Source organism: Metarhizium robertsii (assembly GCF_000187425.2).
Source record: "Metarhizium robertsii ARSEF 23 chromosome Unknown MAA_Scf_16, whole genome shotgun sequence".
Classification (NCBI taxonomy): Eukaryota; Fungi; Ascomycota; class Sordariomycetes; order Hypocreales; family Clavicipitaceae; genus Metarhizium; species Metarhizium robertsii.
Window position 1 is genome coordinate 78,623 of NW_011942156.1, and position 19,583 is coordinate 98,205.

Here is a 19,583-nt window from a genome sequence, read left to right on the forward strand (position 1 = left end):
GGCTGGTATAGCTCCCTTGTTGTCTCTTTCTTCCACGCAACAACTTTTCTTTCAACGTATTTTCCCTATAATTCTCCCGTTTGTTCTCAGCTTACTTGCAACCCCATCATACCTTGCCCCATTAAACCGAGTAGCCTCACGTTATCCTTGCAGAGTCGGCCATCAGAGGCTCAGAGAGCGCTGTTTCCATCACACGCCAAGATGGACCAGACAAGTGACTCCGTGTCCATCCCGGGCCGGAGCACGTCAGCACAAGGCAGCGAGCGGACGGTTTTCGAAACAGCTACGGGCGGACCTACAATGAGAGAAAATACCCGCCATGCCACGGCTAGTCATGACCAAGCAAGTCATCCTGCCACTGAACCGAATGTCACGGGCCAGACTGACAGCGACACCGCCGACCCTGAGCCCAACAGGAGAGACTCTCTTGTGCAGGACCTTGCTCGTCGTTATACTCGAAATTCCTCCGTGGCTATTGACAGTGATGCTCGAGGCATATTTGGAAACGATGATCCTGACTCCCCTCTCAATCCAAACGGGCCCAAGTTCAATGCCCGTACCTGGGCAAAGACGGTGGCGCAGGCGGCGACTGAATCTGGTTCTGGATTTCGCCACGCAGGATTCTCCTTCACCAACCTCAATGTGTATGGCTTTGGCCAAGAGACAGACTACCAGAAAGACGTCGGCAACATATGGCTGGTGGCAGGCGGCTTCCTGCGCGGCCTGATGAGCAGGATAGGCACACGCAACAGCCGGGGCAATGTGCAAAGGGTCGACATCCTCCGCCGTCTCGACGGTGTCGTGAAACCAAGCGAGATGCTCGTCGTTCTTGGCCCCCCCGGCGCCGGCTGCACCACCTTTCTCAAGAGCATCTCGGGAGAAACAAACGGAATCTACATCGACGAGTCGGCCTCGTTCAACTACCAAGGCATATCCGCGCACGAGATGCACTCCCAGCACAAAGGAGAGGCCATCTACACGGCCGAAGTCGATGTCCATTTTCCAATGCTGTCTGTCGGAGACACCCTGACCTTTGCAGCCCGCGCCAGACAGCCGCACAGCATACCGTCCGGCGTATCGCGAAGCCAATTCTCCGCTCACTATCGAGACGTGGTCATGGCCATGTACGGAATCAGCCACACGGCGAATACGCGCGTGGGCAACGAGTACATCCGCGGCGTGTCGGGCGGCGAAAGGAAGCGAGTGACGATTGCCGAGGCCACGCTGTCCAGCGCGCCGCTCCAATGCTGGGATAATTCCACCCGCGGCCTCGACTCGGCCAACGCCATTGAGTTTTGCAAAACGCTGCGGCTGCAGTCGGACGTGTTTGGCCGGACCAGCGCCGTGTCCATCTACCAGGCTCCCCAGAGCGCGTACGACCTCTTCGACAAGGTCCTCGTGCTCTACCAAGGCCGGCAAATCTACTTTGGGCCAACGGGCCAAGCCAAGGCGTACTTTGTCAATCTCGGCTTCGCCTGCCCCGACAGGCAGACGACGCCCGACTTCCTCACGTCCATGACGGCCCCGTCGGAGCGAATCGTCCAACCAGGCCACGAGAGCCGCGCGCCGCGAACCCCCGACGAATTCGCCCGGTGCTGGCTGGAAAGCCCGGAAAGGAGAAGCTTGCTGGCGGACATTGGCACGTTCAACCGGGCGCATCCGGTGGGCGGCGCCGACGCCGACGCGTTTCGGCAAAATAAGCGGCAGCAGCAGGCCAAGGGGCAGCGGGCCAGGTCGCCCTTTATCCTGTCGTACACGGAGCAAATCAAGCTGTGTCTCTGGCGAGGATGGAGGCGTCTTACAGGAGACCCGAGCCTGAGTATCTTTGCCCTCGTCGCAAACTCGATCACGGCGCTGATTATATCGTCGCTGTTTTACGACTTGCAGCCCACGACGGCGAGCTTTTTCCAACGCGGCGCGCTGCTGTTTGTGGCTATTCTGGCGAATGCCTTTTCTAGCGCGCTCGAGATCCTGACGCAGTATGCGCAGCGGCCGATTGTAGAGAAGCATAACCGGTATGGGTTCCATCACCCGTCTGCCGAGGCGTTTTCGTCCATCATCGTCGACATGCCCTACAAGATTATGAATAGCGTCTTTTATAACCTCATTTTGTACTTTATGACGAATCTCAATCGCACACCCGGTGCCTTCTTCTTCTTCTTCTTCGTCTCGTTTCTCATGGTTCTTGCCATGTCTGGCATTTTCCGCTCCATGTAAGTCCACGCCCGGTTGTTTGTCGGGGCCCATTCTCACAATGATTCAAGTGCCTCGCTCTCGCGGACTCTATCGCAAGCCATGGTCCCTGCGTCGGTACTGATCCTCGCGCTCGTCATATTTACGGGCTTCGTCATTCCCGTCGATTACATGCTCGGCTGGTGCCGATGGATCAACTACCTGGACCCCGTGGCCTACGGATTCGAAGCGCTCATGATCAACGAGTTTAGTGGGCGGCAGTTCAAGTGCAACAGCTTCGTCCCCAGCGCCGACGTGGCCGGGTACGAGGATATCGCAGGGTCGAACAGGGCCTGCTCGGCGGTCGGGTCCGTCATTGGGCAGGACTTTGTCGACGGCGACGCGTACATCAACACGCTGTACAAGTACAGCCACGGCCACAAGTGGCGCAATGTAGGCATTTTGATTGCCTTTATCCTGTTCAACCACGTCGTCTACTTCCTGGCCACGGAGTATATATCCGAGAAGAAGTCCAAGGGCGAGGTTTTGGTATTCCGGAGAGGCCAACTGCCGCCGGCATCCCCCCAAAAGGGAGACGTGGAAGGGAGCAATTCTTCCCCCGCCAGGATCACGGAAAAATCTGGACAGTCTGTGCCCAAGGACGGGGGTGCTATCCAGGCTTCCACGAGCGTTTTCCACTGGAGCAATGTCTGCTACGACGTCAAGATCAAGGGAGAGCCCAGACGCATCTTGGACCATGTAGACGGCTGGGTCAAGCCGGGGACCCTAACGGCCCTCATGGGCGTTTCGGGCGCCGGGAAAACCACCCTGCTCGACTGCCTCGCGGACCGGATATCCATGGGCGTCATCACGGGCGAGATGCTCATCGACGGTAAATTACGCGACTCTTCTTTCCAGCGAAAGACGGGCTACGTCCAGCAACAGGACCTTCATCTCGAAACGACAACGGTGCGCGAAGCCCTCGAATTCAGCGCGTTACTACGCCAGCCAGCGGCGACGCCCAGAGCCGAAAAGCTCGCCTACGTAGACGAGGTCATCAAGCTGCTCGACATGCAGCCCTACGCCGACGCCATTGTCGGCACGCTAGGCGAGGGCCTCAATGTCGAGCAGCGGAAGCGACTAACCATCGGGGTCGAGCTGGCAGCCAGACCGCCGTTGCTTTTATTCGTCGACGAGCCCACATCGGGACTCGACTCGCAGACATCGTGGGCGATTCTTGATCTTTTGGAAAAGCTCTCCAGGGCAGGGCAGTCCATCCTCTGCACCATCCACCAGCCGTCGGCGATGCTCTTTCAGCGCTTCGACCGGCTGCTGTTTCTGGCCAAGGGCGGCCGCACAATCTACTTTGGCGACATTGGCGACAGCTCCTCCGCCATGATATCCTACTTTGAGAGAAACGGCGCGCATCCGTGTCCCCGCGGCGACAATCCCGCCGAATGGATGCTGCAAGTCATTGGCGCGGCGCCGGGTGCCGCCACCGATATCGACTGGCACGAGACGTGGCGGTCGAGCAAGGAGTTCCAGGACGTCCAGTCGGAGCTGCAGCGGCTGAAGACAACCGCCGCGGCGGACGATGACGTGTCGAAAAGGCAAAGTCGCGCGCTGTATCGGGAATTCGCCTCCCCCTTTTGGAGCCAACTGCTCGTCGTGTCGCGGCGCGTCTTTGACCAGTACTGGCGCACGCCGTCGTACATTTACTCCAAGTTTATCCTGGGCACCTCGGTCTCCCTCTTCATCGGGCTCGTGTTCCTCGACGCGCCGCTCAGCATCCAAGGCCTCCAGAATCAAATGTTTGCCATTTTCAACATCCTCAGCATCTTTGGCCAGCTGGTGCAGCAGCAGATGCCGCACTTTGTCACGCAGCGCTCCCTGTACGAGGTGCGCGAGAGGCCCTCCAAGACATACAGCTGGAAGGTCTTTATGCTGTCGCAGGTGCTCGTCGAGATTCCGTGGAACACGCTCATGTCGGTCGTCATGTTTGTGTGCGTCTACTACCCCGTCGGGTTCAACAACAACGCCAGCGCGGCGGACCAGACGGCCGAGCGCGGCGCGCTCATGTGGTTGCTCTTTTGGCAGTTCCTCGTCTTCACGTGCACGTTTGCGCATGCCTGCATCGCCGTCATGGACACGGCCGAGGGGGGCGGCAACATTGCCAACGTGCTCTTCATGATGTGCCTGCTGTTTTGTGGCGTGCTGGCCACGCCGGACCGCATGCCGGGCTTTTGGATCTTCATGTACCGCGTGTCGCCGTTTACGTACTGGGTCTCGGCGGTGCTGTCGACCGGCCTGGCCAACACGCGCGTGACTTGTAACGGCAACGAGCTGGTCGTCTTTGACGCACCCGCCGGCCAGAGCTGCCGAGAATACATGGCTGCGTACCTGGACAGTCGGGGTGGCTATCTTGCGGGCGGCGGTGCGTCGGGGCAGTGTCGGTACTGTCCTGTTTCCGACACTAATGTCTTTTTGGCTGGCATTAGCTCCGACTATGGCCACCGCTGGCGAGACTTTGGGATAGGCATGGTGTATATCGTGTTTAATATTGCGGCTTCCCTGTTCCTTTACTGGCTGGTTCGGGTGCCAAAGCCAAAACGCAACAAGTAACGCGGAAACAAGATGTGACCTTACTTGGCGGTGTCTGAATATCTGCAAGTATGCTGTCCATTTGTCTCTTTACTAGCTGTTAGTTGGTTAATGGAATCCGGTATGTACCAAGTGTGTAGTCTGGTAGATTAAAATGCAGTCGCCGATTCAATGTTACGTCATATTGATGGCACAAAAGACAGATCGGGAAGGTGCGCCCTGCTGGTGTGTCTTGATCCCCGCACCCTAGTCGCCGACAACGTGCTTGCACGTGTTCTCGGGGTCTGGTATTACAAGTTCCATGTAGAGGGGTCAACCTGCTTCGGTGCTCGGCTACATGCTTCCTGACAGACCCAACTCCAGGCGCTCGCCTAAAATTTCAACGTAACGGGGCAAACCGAGCCCCGAGCAAGAAGTGGCCGGGCCTCTAGCAATTCAGTTTAAATACCCTGCAGCTAACACAGTTATTCATCAACCATCTATCAAATAGTCTATTCACAAGTCCTGGAAACGGCACAGGTCAAGGCGCTACATCACTGGCCATGACCCGCATCAGTGTTCCCGGGGCGCCGCGGCCCCAAGAGGACCTCAAGACCGTCGTGGAAACAAGGACACGGGAATGGCATTTCCATATTTATTTCCTGTTGCAATCTCCTACTGAAACCGCTGCAGCGCTGGCTCTTCGTGATGCCGTATTGAGGCTCCGTCGTGATGGTGAGAATAACAAGACGCAGCATCGTCCCTAGGCTCTTGGTTAACAATAGCAGGTGCCTTTGTCGCTGTTCCATTGCACAGGGTCAACAAGTATCCAATCGGGCCGCATCCTGCGGGGTCATACGAGAGTAGGTGCAAATACCTTGTGAGTTGCTCTCAAGGGCCAGGGCTAATGTTTGAATAAAGTCTGGGTTCCGGACTCGTCCTTCTCCGAAGTCTTCTTCTACTTGGCATCAAATCGAGGAAACTTGAGGTACGTCTCTGGCTTTCGCTAGCCTGAAACCCCTAGTTCACCTCGCTCGCCCGAGATGCTATGCCGACCAACTCAAAAAGCGCGCGATGCTTCTGTGCTAACTGCTCATCTAGCATCCTTATCCATCCGCTAACCTCGGAACAACGCCGAGATCATGAGACTCGCAATGGCTGGATGGGCACGCCTTGGCCCATCTACCTCGACAGCTTGCCTACCGAAAGCGACGAGGTTCCGCTTCAGTACCCTGAACTGCGTCTTGGTTGGTCTGCCGCGCCGGAAGAGGAGATTTCTCTCGATGAGAGGCGAAAAAGAGGGGCTGAGGTCGAGGCGCTGTTGGCTAGAGATCCTGAAGCAGCTCCAGCTCCCGTCGATTGAGAAAGAAAATGTGGTTCATCAGTTTGTAGCCTCCTCAAGGGTGAGCCGAAGATGGCAAGGATATCTTACCAAAGCATCAGTGCGGCCAATGCTAGGACACGCCAAAAAGTGTTAGTATGGAAGAGAAAAAGAGAATTTGTGCGAAGAGGAGAGGAATTAGTCACGGGGGATAAAGCTGAATTCTAGTATGCTATTCATAGTTGTCGACATTGTCATCTTTGCTTTATGTAGGTTATATGTGAACGGGTCCTCCAGACTGCTAATTTTGAGTTGCAATACAACTGGCAACCCCAATTTTCCATCTGGCCTAGCCAAGATGATGCTTATTTTAATTCCTAGACTACCAGACATTACATCACCTTGGCCCTGTAGTAGCTCGGATAACTGATGCTTGTACATACGACATGGCCGACTTAGGGTGCATCTTTCTCGCGTGTCTCGTCATGGACTTCTTCGGCCCATCTTCCATTCTAGGTTGCTTTTCAGGTAATATTGTCTTGAATTTTCAAGGTTCCATGATTCGGACTAGAACTTTGTACCTCTGAGCAATAACCATGGTACAGAGGACTTGCGCATCATCCTCTGGTTTGGTTCGGCAAGATTGGATAGACAACCTTCAACAATTAACATTTAGGACTGTCTCACTGCTTGCACGCATGACTGTTTCCCGGACGTAGTGACCTGGCTAGTGACGATGCTTGTTTTTTCAACTTTGATTCAACTTTAACCTTGATGTGTTTGACTTTAGCTCTTCAAAAACGCCCTTTACAAATACACCTTACTAGACCTAATTCTTGTCATATCAAGCACTTTAATTATATAAAATTTTTTACTTATTTTTAGCAAATACTCGTTACTAGTGGATAAGTTATCTAGAACGTTGTGAATGGAGAGTTCAGCCATTTCTCATCTTTTCGTGCACTTTGCGAATTTCGATATAGCAACGTTTTCATCGTACCAAAGTCCACATTTGGGATTTGCAAGGCCCTAACGGACCACCAATCGTTTCGTGAGTCTGAGACCAGATGTTGACAGACGTGAATGAATCAGCTTACCATTGTGCGACTTGACAACACATGGGTCAACGGCATCTTACCCAAGATAAACCAAGCCCCGCACCTCACTCCATTTCTGCACCTCTTCTTGGCAAACATCTACCTCCTCGTCATCAAAGGAACGACTTTTTCAACCGCTCCTCAGCGATCCAGGCCATCTCCACGCCCGGTGCCTGCGTCGTAGCCATGGTCACCTATACAAACCTCCAACTTGTTGAACAATGCGACAAGTGAGCAGTCTCCGAGTACCAGCCACCAGCGCCGTACTAATTCCACAAGATTTCCGTACGCGCAAACGCGACCTGACGAGTACGCGACAAAGGTCTCGGGGTATTACAAGTTCCATGTAGAAGGATGTGCCTCAGTGCTCGGCTTCATGCTTCCGGCCACCGTCCAAGGGTTCCAATGGCCGGATTTCTGGAAAGTCGACCACCAACGCAAGATCGTGCTGCTCTGTGGCAAGACGCTCGACGAAAGGGATCAACGCGTCGCCAGGACTCTTGCCGCAGAACGTCAACGCCGTCACTTCAAGCTTCTCGATGGATGGAGAAATGAGCTATACCCAGTGTATGGCCCGGACCGCAGCGTACTCGTCAATATGGAACGAGCGGCCAGCGCCTTGTTTGGCATCGTGGCCTACGGAACCCACCTGACTGGGTACGTCGTCGCAGAGAGTGGCCTCAAGATCTGGGTGTCTCGCCGAGCCAGCAACAAGCAGACGTATCCTGGTATGCTGGACAACACTGCCGGTGGTGGTATGGCCAGCGGCGACAAACCATTCGAGAGCATCGTGCGAGAAGCGGCCGAGGAGGCCTCGTTTCCTAGGGATTATGTGCGGAAGAATGCCAAGTGTGCTGGCACCGTTAGTTACTTTGACATTCGGGATGAGCGAGCAGCTGCTGGCACAGAGGTTGGACTGCTGCAACCTGAATGCATTTACGTGTATGATCTTGAGGTCACTCGAGATTTTGTACCGCGTCCACATGATTTGGAAGCAGAAGATTTTCGTCTCTGGGATATGCCTGAATTGCAGGCTGCCTTGAGGAGGGGGGAGTTCAAGACGAATTGTGCTCTGGTGCTGCTTGATTTCTTCATTCGTCATGGCATTATTACACCTGAAGAAGAGGAGGACTACGTTGAGATTGTCGCAAGACTTCATAGAAAGCTAGAGTTTCCCTGTGCTTGAGATCAACTTGGCACGGTACAGCGTGTGAAACATTGCCTTGAGGTCTGCGCCTTGTTAAGAGACATCTAAACGAGCTCTGTAATGCTGAGTCGATCCTGGCAGATCAATCGAGTCGGACGAGGCTTCGGGGAGGGAGGTAGCCGCAATCCAGAGGTTTCCACTGGCGACTTCTTGGCCATGCTCTCGCACACAAAGCTGCGTAGTATGGAGGACTTTGGTCACATGGAAGAACACGGTTCTCAAGAAGTGGGATATCTCCTGTTTAATTTAAACCAGACTTTCTTTCCTCAGGGCCCCGCGCTAATTCACAACGTATCGATCGCCTGAAATGCAGCATACCACGGTCAACTCCAAATGTTTTGCGACGCTGAGCAGTGTCTATCGTAACTCCATGGTGCATACATGATCCAGAAATCACTAACAGTGGTTCTTGGGGGGTTGATCCTTGCCAAGCTCGCAGGTATTGTGCCCTGGGAATTGGGAATACTCCGTGACGCCAAAACGGTCACTATAAGCAAAACCCCTATATCGACGTCCCGAGAGCTCCCACCAAGCAGCAATGGGTTGTTCCGAGAAGCACTCGAGATGACCGCACGCGTACCCTGCGGCTCTCGTCATTGCCGACATAGCTATTACACAATCGTGATTGCACACTTGCGAATGCAGGGGGTTCGGCCACGTAGCCAGCCCGCCTCCTTTGCCATCTAGACACCATTTGGCACCTGCTCTTAGGTGCGGTCCGCCGCGAAACGTCCACATGGCCTCCTCAAAGTCTGGGCTTGGTATCCCTCGATAGGCGTGCGCAGTGAGGTCGCCAACTGCGCCAGGGCACTCCAGGCGGTAAATACTGTTGCCGGCGTCCCAGTAGATTTGGTTCAGGTGCGAGCCCGCGTATAAAGCGTCAGCAAGGGCCTTTTCGCCAGTTTACTTTAAAACTACCGCCCCGAGCTTAGCCTAGCCTCCCCATTAAACTTAGACAGTGGCGGTCAGGCCCAGGATCGCAGCTAGATACATAATGGTACCAGCTATAGAGCGCATGTGCATGGCCAGACGGTAAAGAAGGCTGTTTAAACAATGCAATAATAGGCTGGGTAGCATATGGTCAACGTGAACTGGTCGTAAGCCCATGGTGTGAGTTGCAAAACCGACTGGGGGAAAGCCTTGTTCTTATAATACTTTTTTTTGTAAAGCAGGCGCAAGCTAACCGGGACCGATTTCTATTGCATCAGCAAGCGTCTGTCAGCGCTGACGGGGTTTAGGTTGGAATTACTTCATATAGGCCGCTCCAACCATCATCTACTGCATTTTGTCTCGGCTTGTCGCTGAGATTGGTAGTCGGTACTGGTTGTGAGGGAACTCGGGGTTCAGCCCTGGCTGTGAGTTTTCAATTTCAGCTGCGGCCCAGCATTTCCATGCGGAGACGGACCGCATGCTTCGATATTGCAACCCTACCTGACTTGAACAAGCCGTTTTATTACTAGGCCAACTTGACCCTTGAATTTAGCAATTCCGCAAGTCCGGCTATTATACTTGATGCTTTTCTTGTCCTGGATTGTTTACACTCCTCAGACATGACGGCTTCCAATCACCAACTAGGCGAAGTTGAAAATTTCTAAAATGGCATCAGTTTGATCAAGCAAGGCTAGATAGAATGTATCCTTTCAACTGCAAATACTGATGATTTTTTCGGCTCGGTAAGGATTATGAGCAATTAGATGGCAGGATTCCTTGACTGCCACCCTTGGAGCCGATGCAAATAATCCCAGCCTCTTCTGTCTTACACGTCAGCTTTACAGGCCATGATAAGCTGCAGACTTTTAACCGAGGCTGTATGTCTTAAAGCCAGCCTGCTCTCGTGGCGATTTAGACTCTTGCGGAGAACAACCAGCTTTACTAATTTTCTCAGAATTAATACCTGAAAGTATAGGCCGTTCATCTCAACTGCGGCTATGACACTATTTAGAACCACATCGTGCCGCTCATGGCGATGCTCAAACTGGGCATTAGGCCGAACGTGGAGTTTATTCATATTCAAACATTTACGAGAAGACGTTCTGGCACATGGGTGTGACACAAGAGCTCTCATTACGGGACGTAGGGCAAAAGGGCTCACCGAATTCGTGAAGCTCCATGAAAAACAAAAAGCTTTGATACCAAAGACTCTCATTAGATGATATACAAGTGAGTCTACTTATAAACGCTGTCCTTGTCCACCGTAGAAAAAAACAAAATAGACACTCGTGTTAGAATCGTTTCACAGCTTAAGGAACTTGCTTTGACCACTTATTAGTAGAGGTGGAAGCAGAAAGGCACCAAGATTGTATTTTGCCTTGAAATACTCTTGTAACAAGTTACCTGATATTGATTCTACTCTATACTCTCCTATTCTTAGACATCCAAAACGTATCCCAGTTTAGTTATAAAATTCTGCTACCCAGCGTGTCTGAAGTGGAGGTTTTCAATTACACAGACCGACCTTTCTGTAGTGCCGATAGTTGCTCTCACTGTCTCTCTGCTGCCATCGCTCCCACAGTGAGTTTGAGCGTTCAACTCACAACTCCTCAATGGGCCTGAGATAATATCCTATACCGTGCTGGCGCACTAAACCTGTCAATTACTGTTTATTTACTCAACTCCTATCAGGTCTTCACTGCATTGTTCAAGCATTAGTAAAAGTTGTCCAGCACGAGTTCCAAGTGCGCCGTCGGGCAAAAACGGGCGGAACACGTCAATGCCGGCATATGACGCCAACCCTCCGCACGCACAAGAGCCGGGATGTGCCTGTTTCGTCATTGCTGCTGTGACAAGGGGGCTTGGAGCAATAGCTCAATTCAGCTAATAACAGTCTTTGGTATCAAAGGTCCTTGGTTTCCCTCAATGCCTCGGTCGCCAAAGACGTCTTTAAATACAAGAAGTCGATAAGGGACTTTGCCCTACGTCTCGTGACCGTAGCCCTTGGGTAACCAGCCATTTCCGTGTAACAGCTGCGGCGATTACTCACGTCGTCTGGTTATTTGAATTCCGTCTCTGTCGATCAAGCATGGTCAGCGACTACCGTGATTGGGTGTTGATCTCAGCACGGAAAATCCACTGCAAATGGCGACATGGCGTGAGGCTATACTCATTTGGGATGCAAATGCAACGCCTTGATCTATTGCACGCGATATGCATGCTCAACACGTCGATTGCCTTTTAATGCAGCAGTATCTACAGTATCTAAACAACTATTTTCAATCAGTCTAGCTTTCAAAGTTTGCTCAGTTGCAAAAGCAAGACACGTGCCTCAGCCTCGAGGGTCTATTTCACGCCCGTCATGGCCAATCTCTTTACAGATTCATCCACGGAAAAGGTCCATGTACCATCTGAACCAAGTGTTGGCCCTGCTATAGAGGAAATCAACGAAAAGGCACTACTTCGCAAGATTGACGCCAAGCTCTTGCCCGCAGTCGGAGTTTTATACCTGCTCTCCTTTCTAGATCGCAGCAATGGTAAGCCAACAGATACTCCATCTTCTTCATCGTGGAAAGAATCGTCCAGCTAATGCAATACTTTAGTGGGCAATGCCCGTATCGAGGGTCTGCTCAATGACATCAACGCAAGTCCGTGTCGCCATTCACCACCCGCATCATCATGAAGAAGCGCTGACTGTTGCTACAAAGCCGGCAACGAGTATCTTACCGGTTTAACCGTGTACTTTATCGGCTATGTGCTTTTCGAGGCAAGCAATGCTCGACGGACCGAGACGTGCGCTTTCTAACGGCTCCCAGATCCCCTGCAACATCATACTCAAACGGACAACGCCGCGGCTATGGCTCCCAACGCTCACGATAGCCTGGGGAATTGTGGCTACGTTGCTGGGCATTGTACACAATCTGGCTGGTTTCTTTGTGGCGCGATTTTTCCTCGGCGTCACGGAGAGCGGCTTGTTCCCCGGCGTGGTCTTTTACTTTTCCATGTGGTATCGGCGCCGGGAGAGACAGTACCGCATCTCGCTCTTCTTTAGCGCTGCGTCTCTTGCCGGCGCGTTTGGCGGCATTCTTGCCTTTGTACGTTTTTCCCCGTTGATTTTCGAGCTTCATGACCCCGGCCGCATGGATGGTCCTTGACAACATTAGTCTTGTTGCTTTCAGGTGCTGACTGCGTGGGGATCCAGGGCATAGGCAAGATGAAAGGAATAGTCTGGGAGAATGGATGGCGCTGGATTTTTATCCTGGCAAGTGAAGACCCCTTTTGTCGTGGGAATGCATTAGACTGCTGACTATTTACCACAGGAGGGGCTTGCCACCATCGTCATCGCCTTTGCTGCCTACTGGTTCATAGAAAACTATCCCGAGACCTCCAAGTTCTTGTCAAAGTCCGAAAAAGAATTTATCCAAGGTCGCTTGGCTGCGGATAGCGATGCCACCCACCATGAAAAGTTTAGCTGGAGTGCAGTCTATGACGCGTTTCGTGATGCAAATTGTTGGCTCTATGGGCTGGGGTTTCATACCATGAGCTTGCCGTTGTATACGTTGTCTCTGTTTTTGGTATGTTGGGGCCTCGTTCCATCATGTTTGCGTTAGTTCCTCGTGCATGCCCGCGATATAACTGACTTGTGGTATCAGCCTACCATCATCAAGGATCTGGGATACACAGCAGCGACAGCACAGTTACTAACCATTCCGCCCTACGCACTCGCCTTTGTAACAACGCTTGCGGTTGCCATATACTCAGAGAGACTGGCCAGACGCGCAGTCTTCATTGCGGCTTCGGCCATCGTCGCTGCCATAGGCTACATCATCCTTCTGTCGAATACAGATCCCAAGGCTCGGCCGGCCGTATCGTACGTGGGAACCTTTTTCGCCGCTGCAGGCATTTATCCTGCTACCGCGCTGGTTCTCTCCTGGCCTGCCATCAATGTGTCCGGCCAGACGAAGCGAGCCACGGCAAACGCTATGCAAATTAGTATCGGAAATCTAGGTGCGGTTCTGGGCACGCAGCTGTACCGATCCAACGATGGGCCGAGATTTGTTGTCGGTCATGCCGTGGCATTGGCGTATCTCGTTGCAAATGTTGCTGTAGTGAGCGTGCTGGCGTGGAAGTTGAGGAAACAGAATTTGCAGAGGGCGGAAGTTGCTGACGAGGTTGTGGACGTTGGGAGAGCAGAGGACTGGAAGGGTGATGGAGACGCCCGGTGGAGGTTCCAGTATTAAACGCATATATGTATATATATGTTTTATATATGTGTGTGTATAGAGCATGGAACGAGTTGGAGCGTATAGGTTTGCTACGACTAGGTTTACATAGCTGCGAGTTAACCCAACTAGCGGCTTTATTAACGACTCCGCTTGAGGCGAATTTAGTTCTCTTGAAAACCGATGTTGATTACGTCAGACATGGCAGTCCGCCAACTCTGCAGACAGCTTTCGATATCTCGGCGCAAGCAAGATACGTGCCTTCTTTCCCCAGATAGCCAAGGGTATACCAAGACTGTTGATAAATAGGTTTATAAACCCACACATAATAAACACATTGGTTACGCCCACCCTGTCCAGCCATGGCGTGATAGTAAAAGGCCCGATAATGCTAATAGCGCATCTGAAAAAGGTAATGGCAACAAAGGTTTGTCCAACCAACTGCGCTGGAATTAGGAATATGTTTATTACACGCAGTCAAGACACTTACGAGTGGAAATGCATCCAACACCATGGTAAGCGATATGTCGGTGGTCGATCCAAACCCAAAAGCAAACATTGCTCCGCCTATACTCGGATAAATGTAATGCATGCCCTACATGTAGATGTGTCAATGCCACTGGGTCCTGCTGAAAACAATCTCAAGTTCTTACCCTGTCCGCCGTCGCACCAAACATGATTAAACCGCCTGTGCTGACAATAGCAGGGAGAATAAGAGGATACAGCCGCATTTCGGCCTCAAACACCCCTCCCCTCCTTCGAGACAGCTTCACAATAGCCCAATCCGTCAAGGGCCCTCCGTAAAAGAAGGACAGAATGGTTCCTATTGTCGGGCCGGTATACATGTAGCCGACTTGGGCTGGATTAAAGTTATATGGCGGCGCGGCAAACACTATCGTTAGAACGGATGAGAGAACAACAAGCCAGCAGACGCCGGACGCTAGCTGCAGCCAGCCAAACACGACGTGTGGCATGAAACAAGTGTAGACGGGGGCAATCGCGAGCTTCAACAACGATTCGTCGGTTTGAGTGAGAAACCGCATCGCATGTCGGTACCTTTGCCAGGTCGAGGGAGTGGCGGAGGGAGCCGCCTCCAGGTCAATTTTACCATTGGTAGTATAAGTAGACGCCTGGGTGCCCTCAATCGTCGGTATCCACTTATTCTCTTCGAAGAAGAAGATGAAAATGACGTGAATAGCAGTCATGAAGCTCGCGAGCGTCATGTACGAGACTCGCCAGCCTTGTGCCTCGGCTTGGACACCGGCAATCATGGGCGTAAGGAAACTGCCGCCCATGACGGCTACAGCATAAATACCATTCGCGGTAGCTCTCTGATGGACAAAGAATAAGTCGTTAATCTGCAAGTATAAAGCTCGTGGTCAGCGTCTTGGCACAGTTGTCTATGCTGCGCCCATCATGGCCCAAGTCCTACGTACCGACATCTCGACTGATGTGTCGGTAGTCGAGGCCGCAAGACCATACAGAAGGCTTGTTAAATAGAGTTCCACCTTGGTTGTCATGTATGCCGTCCACCACGATGAGGCTGCGACGAGAGCCGTGGAGAAGACATAGGTCGACCGTCGTCCGTATTTTTTGGTAAGGGGAATGAAGAGGATACAGCTGGAAGCCAAGCCAACGAGCTGAATGGCCTGGGCGTTGGCAAGGTCCTGATACGTAATGCCGAGGTCTTGCGTCATGGGATTCCAAAACACTGGTTGGATCGAAAGACTGTAGGGCACGTAAAATGTAAGCCTTGACCGCCACGGGGGAAAATGGGAACAAGATCGTACGCTGTAAATACGGCCAGCGTCATGGACGTGAGAAGCCCGTAGTTGAGGGATTTACGCCATGTTGGCCAATTCTATGTCTGTGGTGAGTACCTCAACGACCGCGGGAGAAATTCAATGGCGACGAACCAGCGGCTGGTCGGGGTCGCTGGATGGCACTGGGCTCAGTATCATGTCCTCGGAGCCGCCACCTCCATTGTGGGCTGAAAACTTGGTTACTTGGTGAATTTCTCGCCATGGTGAAAGGGAAGGATTGCCAGTTACTTGTTAGTAGACGGAGTGTTCCCGGCACGTCTATCTGATCAGCAACGGCTGAATCCTCATTTCTCCGATTGCTCATCTGGAGTCTTTGTTGCGAATCGATTATGACAATTTACGATTGGAAATTCAAGAACAAGATGTAGTACAGCGGGCTTGACGGAAATGGGTTGGTTGATTCTGAGCCAGATGTTGGCAGGTCAGGGTTCCCATTGACCGTCCAGCAGAAAAGAACTTATATGCCATTTCCCGGCGAGAGATTGCAGCACAACACATTGTGAACAAAGGAGCGTGTGTCTTGATACTTTTCCAGGTTAACTCAGCCCCCCGGAAGAATCATTAGGTGAGTTCCGACTTGGTCAACATGCGATTGGTGAGTCCAGGGCGTCAACGGCGGGGCGGGTCTGTTGCATTATCACGATGCGACGCCATTACGTGGGGAATAGGCGCGGCAGTCCAGAGATTGGTGCCGGCTTGTTGGATAACCCTTGGGCCCTGGGGTAAATCCTACTACCCCGGATTCTTGACGGGTCAACGGTAATTGACAGGTCAAAGCAAGGTCGAGCCTAACCGGTCGACTTTTCTCAAGCTTGAAAAGTCTCAAGTTGTAGTTTTTATGGGGCAGATAGATCAAAAAGCCTAAGATTTCTAGCCCAGTACCATTTTACCCGGACTGGTGAATCAGATTGGTGCCTTACTTTGTGCTGCATCTTGAAGACGCTTTGACTCTGCCTAGCGTGTGATGATACACCACGCCCAGAATTCGTGATATCCCGGTAGTGTAGCATCCTTTGCGACAGCCGAAACATCAAGGTTGAAGAATGAAGCAGCTTTTGCATCATTGCCAGATGTCAACCTCAAAGAAATTTGTCGATCTTGCATTAACCCAAAAATGGGCAATACTAGCTGGCTTGTGTCTAAACAACCTTGTCGATGTTGGCATCGCTCGGGGAACGCGGGGAGATCGCACTTGCTAGAAATTCTGCTCTTGACAGACTTCTCATACAAGATGATGCATTGTCAACTTGGAATACTTTATAAATCATAGGGTAAGAATTGACGAACCAGTATTGTGTCGCATCTCAGCAGCCTCTGAGCCGCGGAATCCGACAACTCTGTATACTGTCGGGCAAGGGTAGAATTCAATGAGCCGCCTTCTGTGATAATTTTCTCGGTGGCTACAAACAGATTGTGTTGTCTGTTCGTGTGAAGTGAGAAGGTGACAGGAAAATGCCACCGCCAGCGGAGGCTGTGATGAAAGCTGATCGTCCACGACGTGCTCGGTTCGTGCTTTCAACTCGAGAAACTGGCGGGAGAAGTAGTCAATTGATGCTAAGACAGACTCCATTCAATTCTGGCGTGTAGCGAGCCGAACTTCCGTCAAGATCATCATTCCTCCGTGCTGATCTTGGGGCGGAGAACCTGTCTGACTTTTTTTCCCAACTTGGCGTCATGACGCTCGTCTACAACGCCCGTTCTGGCCGTAGGCAAGTCCTCCAGCGCCTTATTCAGCACTTCTTTTGCTCTCAGACTCAAATTCTTCCCCTCGTGGTTGATCTTGTTGAGGGGGGAAAAGGCTTGAACGACAAAACTACCCAGCTTTCAGCGGCAGCAGAACTGACGTGGCAAGTACCGTAATGTCGCGCGGGAAAGATTCCCGCCGGGATGATCAAAGTCTCAAGGTGTTTGCAACTAAATCGAAGGAAGCTGGCAAAATACGTAAATGACAATGGTGAGCGCGTGGCGATGACAGTTTGTAGACTTGAAGTATGAGCTGCCCACAACAGCAAACACGACGGCCGTTGCGACAAAAGACCAGGCCAACCCAGAATTGTGAGTGACATAGTAATCACTTTGAGAAAAACGATGCTACCGAGTATAGATGCACGGTGACGATGGAGCGAATACCATCTTGCTTCAAGGGATCGTGGACAGAAAGGCCTCGATCGAAAGGGTCCGCGCCGCGCAATCTAGTGTCTCGGTAGGATTACGGACCTCTGTCAAGGGCTCCGATGCCCAGATCCGTGCAACAGCGTAAGAATCTGATGCAGAGTAGAGCTCCGGCGTCGTCATCATCGGCAAGCAATGGATATCGTGGCGAATCGAGGATAGTAAGCAGGAAGACGATCACAATCAATTCGGGGACCATCCAAACGGCAACACGAATTTCCAACCACGGTCAACTATCGTCGATCGTAGCTCCGGCGATCTTCTCCGTGTCTGTTGTACAGAGCAAGACTAGCGAAACCAGAATTCTTCCGCATGGTACGGAGCAAGGACGATCCCTAGTCCAACAAACGGGAGACGAGGTGCCCGGGTGGCTGCAGCAAGAACACCGAGGCCGTCTGAGCACACGGCATCTTCGCAGGGCAAATTCGGGCGTTGTAACGGTAGAAAGGGCATTTTCAGCTCCCATCCCAGGTCCCTGGCAAGTCGGGATGATTAGAATAAAAGTGAAGCTCTAGTGCTTACCACGGAGCACGAGCTATCACAAAATACACGTACTCGTGGAACCGCTGTGTGCCGGCCGACAATGGACGGGACCAAGGGTACCAAAAATAACGAGACTGCATTTGTTCTTGTACCACATTGATCGGATAGATGATTCGTGCCGCTGCCTTGTCGGGAAGTGGGTTGTCGTTGCCAAACTGGTATTGCTGCAGACAAAGTCTGGAGCCTTATGCACGCACGGTACGGGGAATTGTTTCCGGGCAGCAACTCCATGTCATATTCAATGTTTGCCACAACGTACCAGTTGACATGTACGGGCGAGTCCTTGTCACGGCCGCAATATTGAATTTCAGCCAGCCACGGCGGCTGAGCGGCCCTGGGGCACGGCCCGTCGCGCGTAGAGATCTCGAGCTGTCAATATATTGACGTCAACGATGGCGGAAGTCGCTGTTGCATTGTCGCCACGCTGGGTTGGGGGCCGTTGAGGACCAATATACCACGGTTGGCAATGTCAGGTACATCTAAGATTGCGACTGCAGCTGGTACTCTGCGCATTTGCTTATGTACGTGCCATCACACTACATGTCACCTGCACTTACGGCATAATAACAAAAGCTTGCCAACCTGGGAAGACTTCTGTCAACTTTCACCGGTGAGCTGACGTACCTGCAGATAGTTGTTCCAGCCAACCCCCCCAGTTGCATTGGGTGGCGTTCAATATTGGCACAGCAGGCCGCACCGCGTACGCTTTCCGTCCCAGAAGGCATCGTCGGGAGAAAACTTCACGCCATGTCTGCAGCTGAGATTGAGGACGGCTCGTATGATCAACGGCATCTACCGGCAGTTGTGACAACAAAGGCTTGTGGGGGAACAAAACTATTGACGCCTTCCTGTAGTGACTAACGCCGTTACCAAGTTTTGACCGTTTAGGATCTTGCTTTTTTTTTTCTTTTTTTGAAGGACTGGACTTGACATTGGGCCTCGGAAAACTATATAAACTCCCCGTCGTCGACTTGAGTCAACTTCAAGTCTTCAAACTCCTGCATCTCAATCTGCAACCTCCTCTTACAACACCACACTACACTTCTTTTATCACTTCCAGGCTTTCTTACCAAACCTTCAATATGAAGTTTATTGCTGCTGTTCTCACCTTGGCCGCTGTTGCTACTGCTGCCCCTGCCGAGGTTGTGGCCCGTACTGATCCTACAACCTGCAGCGTCAGGGGCGACAATACTGGAAAGGTGACATGCTGCAATTCGGCGATCCCTATCATCGGCCAACTCCTCTGCAATATCGCGGTTTTAGGAAATAATTGCAATGTTGATCAGCGTTCTTACTGCTGCAATACCAGTGCCAACGTGAGTCTAGTGCCTCTTGGATATCTTCAAAAAGCCAGAATCTAACCATTGTGTCCAGGGGGGCCTGATCAACGTTGACCTTCTCAATTGCGTTAGCCTCTAAGTCAGCTTGGTGCGATTTGAACGCGTCTGGTCCGAGCTGTCGGCGGAAGCCCTATCAGGGTAGTGTGGCTGGTACGCAGGGTGGCGATCAACTCAA

General features: G+C 52.1%; 6 protein-coding genes across 6 annotated transcripts; 5 read left to right on the plus strand and 1 right to left on the minus strand.

Annotated features, from left to right (window-relative positions):
• Positions 1-201: 201 nt before the first annotated feature.
• On the plus strand, positions 202-4,794 carry MAA_09993 (multidrug resistance protein CDR1; the record flags this gene model as incomplete). The annotated part of the gene is made up of 2 exons (XM_007827991.1): positions 202-2,213; positions 2,265-4,794. The coding sequence occupies 2 exons, from the start codon at positions 202-204 to the stop codon at positions 4,792-4,794; spliced, it is 4,542 nt and encodes a 1,513-aa protein (XP_007826182.1).
• Positions 4,795-5,315: 521 nt separating this feature from the next.
• MAA_11743 (UbiA prenyltransferase) lies at positions 5,316-6,115 on the plus strand (the record flags this gene model as incomplete). The annotated part of the gene is made up of 4 exons (XM_011412658.1): positions 5,316-5,487; positions 5,541-5,615; positions 5,674-5,740; positions 5,854-6,115. The coding sequence occupies 4 exons, from the start codon at positions 5,316-5,318 to the stop codon at positions 6,113-6,115; spliced, it is 576 nt and encodes a 191-aa protein (XP_011410960.1).
• Positions 6,116-7,191: 1,076 nt separating this feature from the next.
• On the plus strand, positions 7,192-8,356 carry MAA_09994 (NUDIX hydrolase domain protein; the record flags this gene model as incomplete). Its single annotated transcript, XM_007827992.1, has 2 exons — positions 7,192-7,400; positions 7,450-8,356. The coding sequence occupies 2 exons, from the start codon at positions 7,192-7,194 to the stop codon at positions 8,354-8,356; spliced, it is 1,116 nt and encodes a 371-aa protein (XP_007826183.1).
• A 3,313-nt stretch (positions 8,357-11,669) lies between these two features.
• Positions 11,670-13,548, plus strand: MAA_09995 (major facilitator superfamily transporter; the record flags this gene model as incomplete). The annotated part of the gene is made up of 4 exons (XM_007827993.1): positions 11,670-11,844; positions 12,080-12,402; positions 12,628-12,882; positions 12,961-13,548. The coding sequence occupies 4 exons, from the start codon at positions 11,670-11,672 to the stop codon at positions 13,546-13,548; spliced, it is 1,341 nt and encodes a 446-aa protein (XP_007826184.1).
• A 623-nt stretch (positions 13,549-14,171) lies between these two features.
• On the minus strand, positions 14,172-15,227 carry MAA_09996 (major facilitator superfamily transporter; the record flags this gene model as incomplete). The annotated part of the gene is made up of 2 exons (XM_007827994.2): positions 14,172-14,888; positions 14,967-15,227. The coding sequence occupies 2 exons, from the start codon at positions 15,225-15,227 to the stop codon at positions 14,172-14,174; spliced, it is 978 nt and encodes a 325-aa protein (XP_007826185.2).
• A 3,923-nt stretch (positions 15,228-19,150) lies between these two features.
• On the plus strand, positions 19,151-19,487 carry MAA_11744 (Peptidase T2, asparaginase 2; the record flags this gene model as incomplete). Its single annotated transcript, XM_011412659.1, has 2 exons — positions 19,151-19,384; positions 19,443-19,487. 2 exons carry the CDS (start codon positions 19,151-19,153, stop codon positions 19,485-19,487), a joined length of 279 nt encoding a protein of 92 aa, XP_011410961.1.
• Between the last annotated feature and the right edge of the window lie 96 nt (positions 19,488-19,583).